At 42.1% G+C, this 11,463-nt stretch overlaps 3 protein-coding genes across 4 annotated transcripts in view; all 3 read left to right on the forward strand.

Annotated features, from left to right (window-relative positions):
- Window positions 1-5,088, forward strand: part of LOC113141857 (peroxisome proliferator-activated receptor alpha-like) — a 40,726-nt gene extending 35,638 nt beyond the window's left edge. The window contains exons 10-14 of one of the 2 annotated variants that reach the window (XM_026326459.2): window positions 1,991-2,129; window positions 2,859-3,058; window positions 3,157-3,426; window positions 3,525-3,768; window positions 3,886-5,088. In XM_026326459.2, coding sequence (XP_026182244.1) covers window positions 1,991-2,129; window positions 2,859-3,058; window positions 3,157-3,426; window positions 3,525-3,768; window positions 3,886-4,130 — 1,098 coding nt within the window. In that variant the 3' untranslated portion in view covers window positions 4,131-5,088. The remainder of the gene's footprint in view (window positions 1-1,990; window positions 2,130-2,858; window positions 3,059-3,156; window positions 3,427-3,524; window positions 3,769-3,885) is intronic. The other variant, XM_026326460.1, reaches the window with a different exon arrangement.
- A 423-nt stretch (window positions 5,089-5,511) lies between these two features.
- On the forward strand, window positions 5,512-7,731 carry cdpf1 (cysteine rich DPF motif domain containing 1). The gene is made up of 3 exons (XM_026326931.1): window positions 5,512-5,665; window positions 5,827-5,938; window positions 6,480-7,731. Exons 1-3 carry the CDS (start codon window positions 5,550-5,552, stop codon window positions 6,606-6,608), a joined length of 357 nt encoding a protein of 118 aa, XP_026182716.1. The 5' UTR covers window positions 5,512-5,549; the 3' UTR covers window positions 6,609-7,731.
- Window positions 7,732-9,110: 1,379 nt separating this feature from the next.
- cdkn1ba (cyclin dependent kinase inhibitor 1Ba) lies at window positions 9,111-11,149 on the forward strand. The gene is made up of 3 exons (XM_026326846.2): window positions 9,111-9,787; window positions 10,173-10,334; window positions 10,675-11,149. Exons 1-2 carry the CDS (start codon window positions 9,406-9,408, stop codon window positions 10,319-10,321), a joined length of 531 nt encoding a protein of 176 aa, XP_026182631.1. The 5' UTR covers window positions 9,111-9,405; the 3' UTR covers window positions 10,322-10,334; window positions 10,675-11,149.
- Window positions 11,150-11,463: the final 314 nt, after the last annotated feature.

Here is an 11,463-nt window from a genome sequence, read left to right on the forward strand (position 1 = left end):
CAGGTCATGTGAGGTGGGGGACATGATGGCCTTGGTTGACTTGTCACCTCTCCCCTGGTTGGCAGGGAGCAGAGTCACTTTGGGATTTGATGATACAAGAAATCGTCACATTTTTTTTAAAAAACTGTGACACTGAGCTACGTTTTATATGTTGCGCTCAGTGATCAGGTCCGTGTGTGTGTTTGAAAACTATTTAGGATCATCACTTGCATTGTTTATCGAGTCATGTGAGCTAGTCGTAGTGTCATACCTCTCTGAGCCGACCTCAGCTTGCTCCTGCTAATCTAAGTTTTCTATTTCTGAATGACATTTTAACCTGCATGGTTTAAGGTTCTCTTCTCTCATCAGCCGCTAGTCCACCTTGAAATTATGTTTGTTTTATGTAACAAAAGCTACAAAATGACCAAGAAAGTGGACTCTCTCCTATTTTTAAAGTTACACAACGTTCTTTTACTTGGTACTGGTGACCCACTTCTTATTTGTCACAGTCATTACAAACTCATGCTCATTGTGCAAACACATTGTTTCAGGCTGATATTACTCTAATGTGGAGATGTGATGGCATTGTACTGTCTGATACTGCACATATGAGAGGTGTACTTTGACAGCACTGTGTTTCCAAATTCTCGGACTGATGATATTGCGCCATCATGGAAAAAAGTCTGGCCTGTGATACGTAGCGGTCAGTTCCATGTTGGGCAGAATCTGCGTATCAGTTTCAGCACCTCGTTTTAAAAAGAGGACAGTGCTGCGTTGTTGAGAGCTGAAGTCGCTGGTGGTGATGGTATAAAATACAACAGTCACCTGGTCAAAGATGCCAGAATTTAAACTTTTATTTCTGTATCACTGAAAAATGTTTGGAAGCATTGCACAATACATCTCTTTGCTTATGTCTTTAGTCTTTAGGCTGTAAAAACGCACATCTGCTTTTTCCTGTTGTTTTATAATGTGTTTTTGATTGCTAACATACAGCACTAAACAATATGCCAGGACGTTCACAGCATTTTCACAGGGAATACAACCGGCCTCTCCCCACACAGTGAGATTCTTTCGGTCAAAAATGACACAAAAGCTGATGTGTGCTGCACAATAACCCCTAATAATAATAATAATGTGTCTGAAACATAAACGCAGCCAAGGCCAAATGAAAGATGATAACTGATGTTCTGTGTGGTTTCAGACATAGTGCCAGAAAATCAATTTTCCCTTCTGGACAAGCACTGAAAGAAGTCCTGACTGAAATTTCCGTGATGTATGTTTGTGTGTGTGTGTGTGTGTGTCTGTGTGTGTGTCTGAGTGTACTCCAAAGGATCATATGTTTTGGCACATGCGTGACATCTGTTAACATTTGTTGGCTTGCTGCCTCGTATCACAGTGTGTGTTGGAGGCATGCAGCGTGTCTTACTCAATGTGGACTATTTTTCTGAAATCTCTCTTTAAATACTCTCATTAACTGTACAGCGCAGTTCAAAATGTGCTCAAACTTAACATGTTTAGTGATGATGGCCTTTGTGGTCAGATTTTACAGTCCATGGAAGTGGAGGAATACACAGCTACATTATATGTATATCCCCAGGACCTGAGATTCATAATATTAGATTAAGTAATTAAAGTAATTAAAATGACAATGCTTTCTAAATGAGAATAGTATTAACAGCCAGACTACAGAATTAAAACAGCAATGTGAATTTGGAAAACAACATGTTATCTTCAGGTCCATGTACTTTGCTCACGCAAAATTGATTTCTGGTGTAAAATTCAATTGAGAGTCTTCATCACCGTTGCGTGACAAGGATTTGACCTTATGGATAAACAGAGTATAACAACATCATGATGTTAACTGATTTTCATATGTACCAGCAGAATATTTTTGTAGGCTTTTTGTGTAATCAGTTTATAATGTTTTTATATGAAATTGTACACCAAGTTGATATCTACACTGTGTGTGTGTGTGCGTGTGTGTGCGTGTGTGTTTTCCTGTCTCAACTAGGGTTTCTTCAGGAGGACCATCAGGTTGAAGCTGGAGTATGATAAATGTGAACGTAATTGCAAAATCCAAAAGAAGAACCGCAACAAGTGCCAGTACTGTCGATTCCACAAGTGCCTCTCTGTGGGCATGTCCCACAGTGGTAAGACCTGACACCCCTGAATTAGTTTATAGCAACACTATGTATCTTTTGCTGAGTGGAGCCACAAGAGACAATTACAGAATAATAGTAAAACATAGGTTAACAGTAGCACTGGTAAAGAGGAGTTTTAACATACCAGAACTAATGAGGCTGTGGCAGCAAAACTGTTCTAATTTGAGCATATCTGTATTTTATTATTTATAAATTAAACTTTAAATTCTTTTGTGAGCAAGTACAAAATATGTTATATCACCTTTTGAAATAGTCGTGCTCTCAAAGTGTATATTAGCAATCGCTGTGAACGTAATTACTGTAATCATGTCCATTTAAACACAATCCAGTTGAATGGGCTTTTTTTTTTTTTTTTTTTTTTTACTGGCTTTTATAGAACAATGTTCTGCCACAGCCAGCTTGACATTGAGAAAACACAGGCCCATATAGCACCACATGTGGCCTGTCATCTGCACTGACTGCTGAAGGGTCAGTGGGTTTGTTATGATGGCCTCCCACTGCAGGCAGAACAGTGTCAGAAACCTGAGAGGAAGACGACATGTTGTCTTCAGAAGGGAGCAAAGAGAACAGAACGCACCAGATCTGTTGTGGGTGAATGTTTTATGTGTTATGCACATAGTGGTGGGAGGATAATTCCGATGTCTCTGCTTGCAGTGTAGTTGTAATATAAGAAAACTCTTGTAGCTGTTGCTAAGAGCGAATGTTTCCGTGCACCAGCCATACGATTTGGTCGGATGCCACAGGCCGAGAAGCTGAAGCTCAAGGCAGAAATCAAGATGGTGGAGAAAGAAGTGAAAAGCCCCATGCTGGCCGACCACAAAATTCTTATTGGGCAGATCCACGAAGCCTACATGAAGAACTTCAACATGAACAAGGCGAAGGCACGGCTTATACTCACTGGAAAAACCAACAAGCCGGTAAAGGGAACCATAAAGCCAAAGGCAAACATTTGTGGATATTCTATCATTTATATCTATGTGTTGTCCTCAGTGACACCTTCCCCTGTCTGTCCCAGCAGCCCTTCATCATTCACGACATGGAGACATTCCAGCTGGCAGAGAGGACGTTGGCGGCCCATATGGTACACAGCGACTATCCGGAGCCCGAGAGCAGCCTTCGGCCTGAGGAGGTGGTTCAGGATGAGAGGTGTGGGGAGCTCCAGCAGAGAGAGGCCGAAGCCAGACTCTTCCATTGCTGCCAGAGTACCTCGGTGGAGACAGTCACTGAGCTGACAGAGTTTGCTAAGGCAGTGCCAGGTTTCCAGACACTGGATCTGAATGATCAGGTGGGTCTAAGACTGCACCCACCACCTTCATTCTTGTAAAACTATACAGATAGATTGTGATATATCTCTATTTCCCTCTTTATTTGCCTCTTATTTAGGTTACTCTATTAAAATATGGTGTTTATGAAGCTCTCTTCACCCTCCTGGCTTCCTGCATGAACAAAGATGGCCTCCTGGTGGCCCGTGGTAGAGGCTTTATCACCCGAGAATTCCTCAAAAGCCTCCGGCGCCCATTTAGCGACATGATGGAGCCCAAGTTCCAGTTTGCCACACGCTTTAATGCTCTGGAGCTGGATGACAGTGACCTGGCCATTTTTGTGGCTGCCATTATCTGTTGTGGAGGTAACACTGTGTGTCAAGATAACAGATTAGAAAAATCAAATAAGATGTTTGTTTTTTTTTTTTTTTTTTAAAGCACATTTGCACATTTTCAACGTAAATGATCTCTTCGTCACACAGATCGTCCAGGCCTGGTGGATGTGCCTCTAGTGGAGCAGCTACAGGAAAGCATCATTCAGGCACTACGGCTCCACCTGCTGGCCAACCACCCCGACAACACCTTCCTCTTCCCAAGGCTGCTGCAGAAACTGGCCGACCTCCGGGAGCTGGTCACCGAGCATGCTCAGTTGGTGCAGGAAATCAAAACAACAGAGGAAACGTCGCTGCACCCTCTACTGCAAGAGATATACAGGGACATGTACTGAGAAATTTGCTCATGTGTTACAATGTTAATGTAAGCCAGGTACACCCAGAACTGGGTGTACAGCCAGAATGCACATTAACTGATGCTATCATGCATATCAGTGTACTGTAAGTAACTTGTTGTGCAGCTTTTATTGATGCACACTGCTGTGACTATGGAATTCAAACACCTTCTACTGGAACAAACCAGAAATTAAATGGTGTTTAGGGGAATTGGCAGGTCCTGGAGCAGACTGGAATGCTTCCATGGAACAGGGATATGGGAAAAATGGGGCTTTTATGTTTATTTGAAATAAACATAAAAGCCCCATTTTTCCCGTTTGGATATTTAGTATGATGAGTTAATTTAAAAGTAATTTGAATGTGGTTAAGTCACTGTAATGCCCTTTTATTGTGCATTATTTTGAGACAAGATCCACCTGCATAAGTTTTCACCAAGTGCCACAGTGTTTCATGACAAATACATGGTTTAGATATGTAACTACTTCATTTTGGAACAGAGAATGTTTTCATACAGTAAGAAATCTACCATCATCATTATGGGCTATATATTTATTTAACCCTTTTTATCCTACTGCCACAACCAACACCTTAACAACCTTTAAACCTATTTAGATAAGTCTCACACACTACGAATTTTTTTTCTACAATAGACACGTTCTTTCAAGAAAAAAAACGTTGGCCAGTATTGAATCCTTTCAGTATAAACAAATAATCTGTGAAGCTGGTTTATGTTTATTTTTGTAAATACAACACAGACCTCAAAAAAAAAAAAGACAATTTCTTTTCTGTACTTTGGCTTCAGCTCCCAATGTTGTACTGAAACATTAGTTCCTGTCATAATAAAACTGTTTATATTTTGTTTCATGTACAGTACAGTGTAGAATACAAAATATATATATTTGTTCTTTTAATAAAACTAATTGTGTTATACCACAATAAACGATTATGTTTAACTGGTTTGTGTTTGTAATGGCTTGCTTATTTAACTGCATAATGAAGCCAGTATTGTCTGTTCATCTGATTAGGACCCCACTTTTGGAATTAATTAGAGATCAGCAATTACACCCGGGCTGTTCCTTTATCCTGACATGGTGAACTATCAGCTGTAAAACTGTGTTTCCATAGGATTTGTTTTAGTATGAAAATATCTGGTTCACCAAATGTGAAATAAAATCCCTCAATGTGAAATACCGAGTTTAAATGTGTTTATTCATTAGTCAATAAAAAGTAAAAACATGAAAAGTTTTCTGTTGATGATCACCGTATTTTTTCCCACATGTATATAAATATTTTTAATCGGTATACTACAATAAATTCTATACAGTCTGTGGTTTTACTCCCCCAGGCCAGTAGGTGGCAGTAAAGTCACATGATGTGAAAACCAGGAACAGCCATGTTTTTCCGCTCCCATGTTCTGAATGATGGAGCAAACTACGAGCGAAACCCCTCAAAAAACATTTACGTGTCAGTTGTGTGATTTAAGTAGCCCTTATAGTTACTACGGCCAGAAACCACCCAACACCAGAGCCATCGTGTAAGTGAAAATTAAGCAAAACTCTGATTTAGCGTTCTGGCACGAGCTAGGCTAACGCTATCGTTAGCATAATTACCACAATAGCCCTCCATTTATCCAGATGTTCAAAAACACATCTGTCTGGTCTGGGAGCTTATGTCTGTCTTTCTGTTCTATACCAGGTTGCTTGAGGAGTGTTTTGTGACCAAAGATCCCTTCAGTCCGGACAAGGACAAGTTTCTGGTTTTGGGGTCTACCTGCAGCCTGTGCAACACGCGTGTCTGTGTCGGCTCGGTAAGACTGGCTGCGGTCTGGTTGTGCTACAGACTAAACATGCGCTCATCTACTTAAACCCATCGCACAGGGAGGAATGACACCGGTCCTGATAAGCCTCTGCACGTACTCAAAGCCTGTTAAGATGCACTAGAGCTGGTGCAGTGTATTAAGGTGCACAGTGTGTGTTGCTAGAACAGTGTGTTCATCCATTATCTAAGCAGCTCTCTCTGGGTGAAAGGCAGGGGTACACCCTGGACAGGGTTACGTCTCGGTTTTAGGGTTAAGGGTTAAGGTTACCTTTTGATATGATGTTAGGGTCAGGGTCTAGGGAATGAATTATGTCTATGTGTCCACTCAACTATAGTGGGACATGACCGTGTGTGTGTGTGTGTGTGTGTGTGGGTGGGTGTGTGTGTAGGCTCAGTGGGCTTCATGACTGTTGTCCTTGAAGTTAATCGTTATATAAGTCTATAGTAAGAAAATATCTTCTCATCTTGGAATAAAAGTGCTTGTGAGGAGCTGAGGGCTGGTTCTGAGCTTTTCTTTTCTCTTCTGTCAGGATTGCAGTCTTTTCTACACCAAGAGGTTCTGCATGCAGTGTGTGAACAAGCACTTGGACCAGTTCCCCCATCAGATTCAAGCTGAGCTGGCCAAGAAGAAGCAGATTTCCAAAGCTGCCGTCTCATGATACCGGGCAAGAGGTCCATAACAATGGAAGACAAATGTCTGAATAGCTTTTGTCATAAATCGACATTTTATCAGCACTTTCGATTAAAACCACAGTGAACCAAACCATAAAGACACTAAAGACATCCTGGGCTTTATTAGCATGGCTCTGGGTTATCATTATTTTGCTGTGAAGTTAACACCACCCACCAGAAAAATACCAGTTTATGGCTGTGGTCAGTAAGTTAGCCTGCTGTGTTAGCCAACCATGTTTTATTTGTTCTTTCTGGAGTTTTATAGAAGGGAACAGCAGGTGTGTCTAGTGTTGCCGGACCTCTGTTGGGTTGTGTTTGCAGGCTCAGAATAGGACTTCCCAATTAAAAATGGTTCCCAATTTAAAGTCTGTATGTTTATTGATAGTCAGACATGGTTGAACACTAATAAAATCACTGCTAATATCTGATCAGTTTTGGGGGCCATTGCCTTTTAAGCCCAATTCAGCAACTCCTCCAATATTCCTTAAAGCTGTTCTTACGAATATTATCATACGTGGGAGAACAATGTTCAAGTAATATTTTCCAAGTAGTAGTTGCTAGGCCGATGAAACACCAGACTGATGTTTCCTCTATCCTTGCAGAGGAATGAACTTAATAATCTGCAGTTTCTCTTTTGGCTCTTGCACATTTGTTCATTGTGCTTCTTTTTATGAGAAAACATTTTTATTACTTGATGGTAACTGACAATATGACATTATAACATATACCCTCGTGTGCTGTAGACACGTAGGTGTTGACCGTGGCACGTCCTTTCTAAGTATCACTGTGATTTCTGCACTGTTGACTTAGAGTTTTCCTGTTATCGTGAACTATAAAATGTTACAGTGACCTTTTGTAGATTAGAATTAATGTGTAACTAAAGCTTGTTTTAATGACAGGATCTGGCACAGTGCAACATCACACTGTCATTTTCAAGATGCACAATTTTACGGTGTCACCGAGCTTCCCAACAGACAACAAGTAGCTGAATAACACTAAACACACGTGGCAATAAAACATCTGTGGGAGGTATTTTGGGAATTGGCTCCTTTTGGAGAAATCTAAAACTTGGATGAGTAAAAGTGTAATAAAAACAAAAAGTCGAGCAGACTCATCTTGTGGTTTCATGTTTATTGGGATGGATTATCTACCTCATACTTTTTTCCCCCCTCTGTCGAGACGAGAATGAGACCTGTAGATATCTTCAGCTTAGCTGAGAATCATCAGGACTGTGTGGGATCGTAGCGAAATATCCTCTTCAGTTTGCTGAAACCGATCCCTCCAGCTCAGGGATCACTCTTTACAACGCTGCCCATAACCACGTTCTAGATTAAATATGACCCCAGCGATGACATCGATATAACACATGGGCCTGCTGTATTCATCACGAGATGCTTGAGTCTTTTCAAGGGTTAATTGAAACAGCATGGCCTTAAAGGCAGGCCCAGGGAGTTTTACTGGCAGATGCTGCAGAGGAATGCTGAGTGACACTGCTGAGGTTAAGTTGGGACACTGTGAACTTCTGGGCACAAGTAGCTCTTACTGTTGCTGTTGTTTTCACTCACTTATTGCAGGATTGCAAACAAACTTGAGAGCAGTTCATTCTTGACATGAACACTGGTCCTAATCTCAGGTCAGGGTGCAAACAGAGAACCCTCAGAGGGAACCGGCTGTGAGTTTCAACGTGTTTTTTTTTTTATTTCTTTAATTTCTTTAAAAGCTGAACCACTTTCTATTTAAACTCTATGCACACACAAGTAATCACAACCAATGAAGCACAGAAACCACCCTGTGGCACCAGTGCCAAAGGCTGGGAGTGATAGGCATCGTGCCAATGATGACGGAAGGCTGTCTGCTGTCGAGCTGATGTCATTGAATGCCAAGCCACAGATTATTTATGACTCTTTTTGATGGGTTTTGTTTTGTTTTCCTGTATAAAAGCTCGCTTTAAAATCCCACTGTCCCTCAATAACCCTTAAACTGAATCCAAATACATTTACAGTGATTGAATCAAGTGTGCCTAACCCGTTTATGTGATACCAAATCAGATCTAGCTGTGATATCTGTCAGCACTCGTACAATCGTTTTGTGATTCTTGTATTACCAGCCTGTAGGGGAGACCTAAGCGCGTGCTCCCGCAGTGAGATAAGCTTTTTTTTTTATCACTTATTCTCTTATCAGCTTTTACACTTAACACAATGAGCAGATTTCTTAGCCACAGGATCTTACAGTGCATGAACACAGAGAGATCAAATGAGCCCTGCTTCATAAATCAGGCGCTAATGGAAGGAAAACACAAGCATGCGCCCATTTACAATTACCACCTCCTTTTTTTTTTTATTTTTCACACGGAATTGACTGATTTTCAAGTACGGAGTTAATCCAGTCCGGCTCTGTGTTGTTGTTCCCCCTATGGGCGGTCCTAGCGCGCGCAGACCAATGAATCGCCTTCTCTGTTTAAATAGTCCTTGATGTCGACTTTTCTTCTTCGCTCATAGCTCCCTCTAACGCCATGTTGGCTGTTAGAACTTGACTTGTTGTTGTCTTCAGACTTACTACGGACTTGACAGGAGTGGCTCTTAAATCCCCCCCTGCGCATTTGGAGACACGTTATCCCTATTTTTTTTTTTTTTTTTTTTTTTTTTTTTTTTTTTTTTTTGCGCGCACGCGTTTTGGATGATACGCGTGGAGTACGCATGCAGCATTCCCGTGAATTTGTCTTTCGAAAGGAATACTATTCCGGATTAGCAGTTTGAGGTATTTCTGTATTTCTTTACTTGTCATATGTGCAACAAAATGTCAGATGTTCGCCTTTCTAATGCGAGCCCGACAGTGGAGAGGGTGGATGCGCGGCAGCCAGAAAACGTCAGACCTCCGGTCTGCAGAAACCTTTTCGGGACACCTGACCGAGAGGAGAACCGGAGAATTCTGACGGATTCGATTCAGGACGGAGTGGCGGCCTTTATGGAGACATATAACTTCGATCCGGTCAACGACAGACCGCTCAGTCCGGGCAGTTACGACTGGCAGGAGGACCAAGACCCACCGGAGTTTTATCTCAGGGCGCCTCACGGGACTCAGCAGGTTGCCGAGGGAAGGAGTGAGGAGCACTCGGATCGCCAGCCAGCGAGAAACGGATCAAGGAAAAGACGTTCGGGAGATTTAGGTGATTTACCTTGGCCCTTTTAAAGCTGTCACGCATGTTTGTTTCCGCTGTGCAGCGATGCAGAGCTACAGTTGTGTCTTCAACGATCGGTAGATCAGACAGAGCAAACTTCTCTGCACAAGTTAAAGCCATTTGAAGTCGAGCCTGCTTATTATTGCAGGTGGCGGTGTAGAGTGGATTTGACCAAGACACTTATTTCTTGCTATTTTCACACTGATCCTTCTGCTCTGCGCTAAAATGTCTCCAGCAGCCTCCGCAGGGCGCCAGGTGCCTTTTATAGTGGATTAGCAGCTCGACGCACGACTGACAAACGTTTCCTGCTTGATCTTTTATACACATTTACAGTATATACAAAGCCCATATGTGTTTATTTTGTCTTCGCCAGGTTCCTGCTCCGACGAGAGTCAGAGCAAAAGGTCTCGAACCGACGACGACCACGATGAAGACCAGTCGGACGGTGCAGGAAGTCAGGCGCTAAGTGTCGCGGAGGAGGAGAGACGCAGCTCCTCACAGCCCGGCGCGGAGGTCCAGTGAAAAACCGAGTGAGGTTAGAAATCATCGTCTCACTGCTCCACTGATAATAAATGAAACACATGCATGATAACATCAAAGTCTCCGCTGTGCAACATACTAATGATCGGCGTTCAGACTGGATGCCAGTACAGTTGTATTCGTTTGTTTATCGGTTCGTAACAGCTGCAAACGCTTTTCTTTCCTGCGCACATGCCTCCTCACACATAATGCATGTTTTTTTTTTTTCATCTCACATAACCCTACGTTACGACTGCTCAGCGCGTACGCGTGCGTGTTAGTGGATATCAAGCACGAGAGCAACAGTTTCTTCAATTGCACCACTGAGCAGCCTCTTTCCTCTTTCTGTCCCACAGAGCGGGGAGACCTGTTGCTGGTGGAGAATTGCAGCCTTCCCCATCACCTGACAGACGGCACAGAGAATGAAAATAAAAGAAAGTAAAATCAGCCTTTTTCTAAAAGAAGGGAGGAGGAGGAGAGGCTGCACCAAGCACTGAATATGTACACTATCAAGTTTTTGGCACTCTTTTCAGTTCAATTGCCTCAGAAGCAGCAGACAATGTAGCAGTGTGCAAATGGATTTTTGCTCATCCTTCTTTTTTTACCTACTACCTATGTTTCAGATGTAGCACATAAAAAAAAAAAAAGCATAATATGCTTTTCATAACTTTGTTAAATATTTTTGAATAAGTGTGTGAATTTGACTCGGGATGTTGCAGTGCAATTTCCAACAGAGAAATGTTATTTTGTTAAAGTGGTCATATTGTATCATTATTCAGGTAATTGATGTAAGTTTAATACAAAAAAAAAAATGCAGATTTCAAAAGTCAGGGTTATGGGGGTGGGATGGGGGGGTGGGGTTGGGCGGTGGGGAGGGGATTAGGGGGGTCTTTACTTCTTTTTTTTTTATGTCTTTATTTGTCCCAGTGTTATATATCTTGACTTTGAAGGGCACACTGTAAGCTGAGGGTCCATCTAACTGAGAACAGCCATGATAGATAAGGTTTACACGCAAATGTCTTTCTATTTCCCCATTTTGTTTTATTTTTAGGGTTTTTGCCAAAGTTTGTACCTTTTTGTTCCTGACAGGGAGGGGTGGAGGGTGGAGGGTGAGGGCTGGCTAAACTGCTGAGCAATATCCAACC

This window comes from Mastacembelus armatus, chromosome 23 (assembly GCF_900324485.2).
Source record: "Mastacembelus armatus chromosome 23, fMasArm1.2, whole genome shotgun sequence".
NCBI lineage: Eukaryota > Metazoa > Chordata > Actinopteri > Synbranchiformes > Mastacembelidae > Mastacembelus > Mastacembelus armatus.

What these genes read in the sequence shown, in the direction of transcription:
- cdpf1 (XM_026326931.1), top strand. Translation starts at nt 5,550, where the DNA reads ATGATGGAGCAAACTACGAGCGAAACCCCTCAAAAAACATTTACGTGT. An exon ending in CCCAACACCAGAGCCATCGT is followed by an intron (nt 5,666 to 5,826) that starts GTAAGTGAAAAT and finishes GTTCTATACCAG; the next exon opens with GTTGCTTGAGGAGTGTTTTG. An exon ending in CGCGTGTCTGTGTCGGCTCG is followed by an intron (nt 5,939 to 6,479) that starts GTAAGACTGGCT and finishes CTCTTCTGTCAG; the next exon opens with GATTGCAGTCTTTTCTACAC.
- cdkn1ba (XM_026326846.2), top strand. Translation starts at nt 9,406, where the DNA reads ATGTGCAACAAAATGTCAGATGTTCGCCTTTCTAATGCGAGCCCGACA. An exon ending in AAGACGTTCGGGAGATTTAG is followed by an intron (nt 9,788 to 10,172) that starts GTGATTTACCTT and finishes TGTCTTCGCCAG; the next exon opens with GTTCCTGCTCCGACGAGAGT.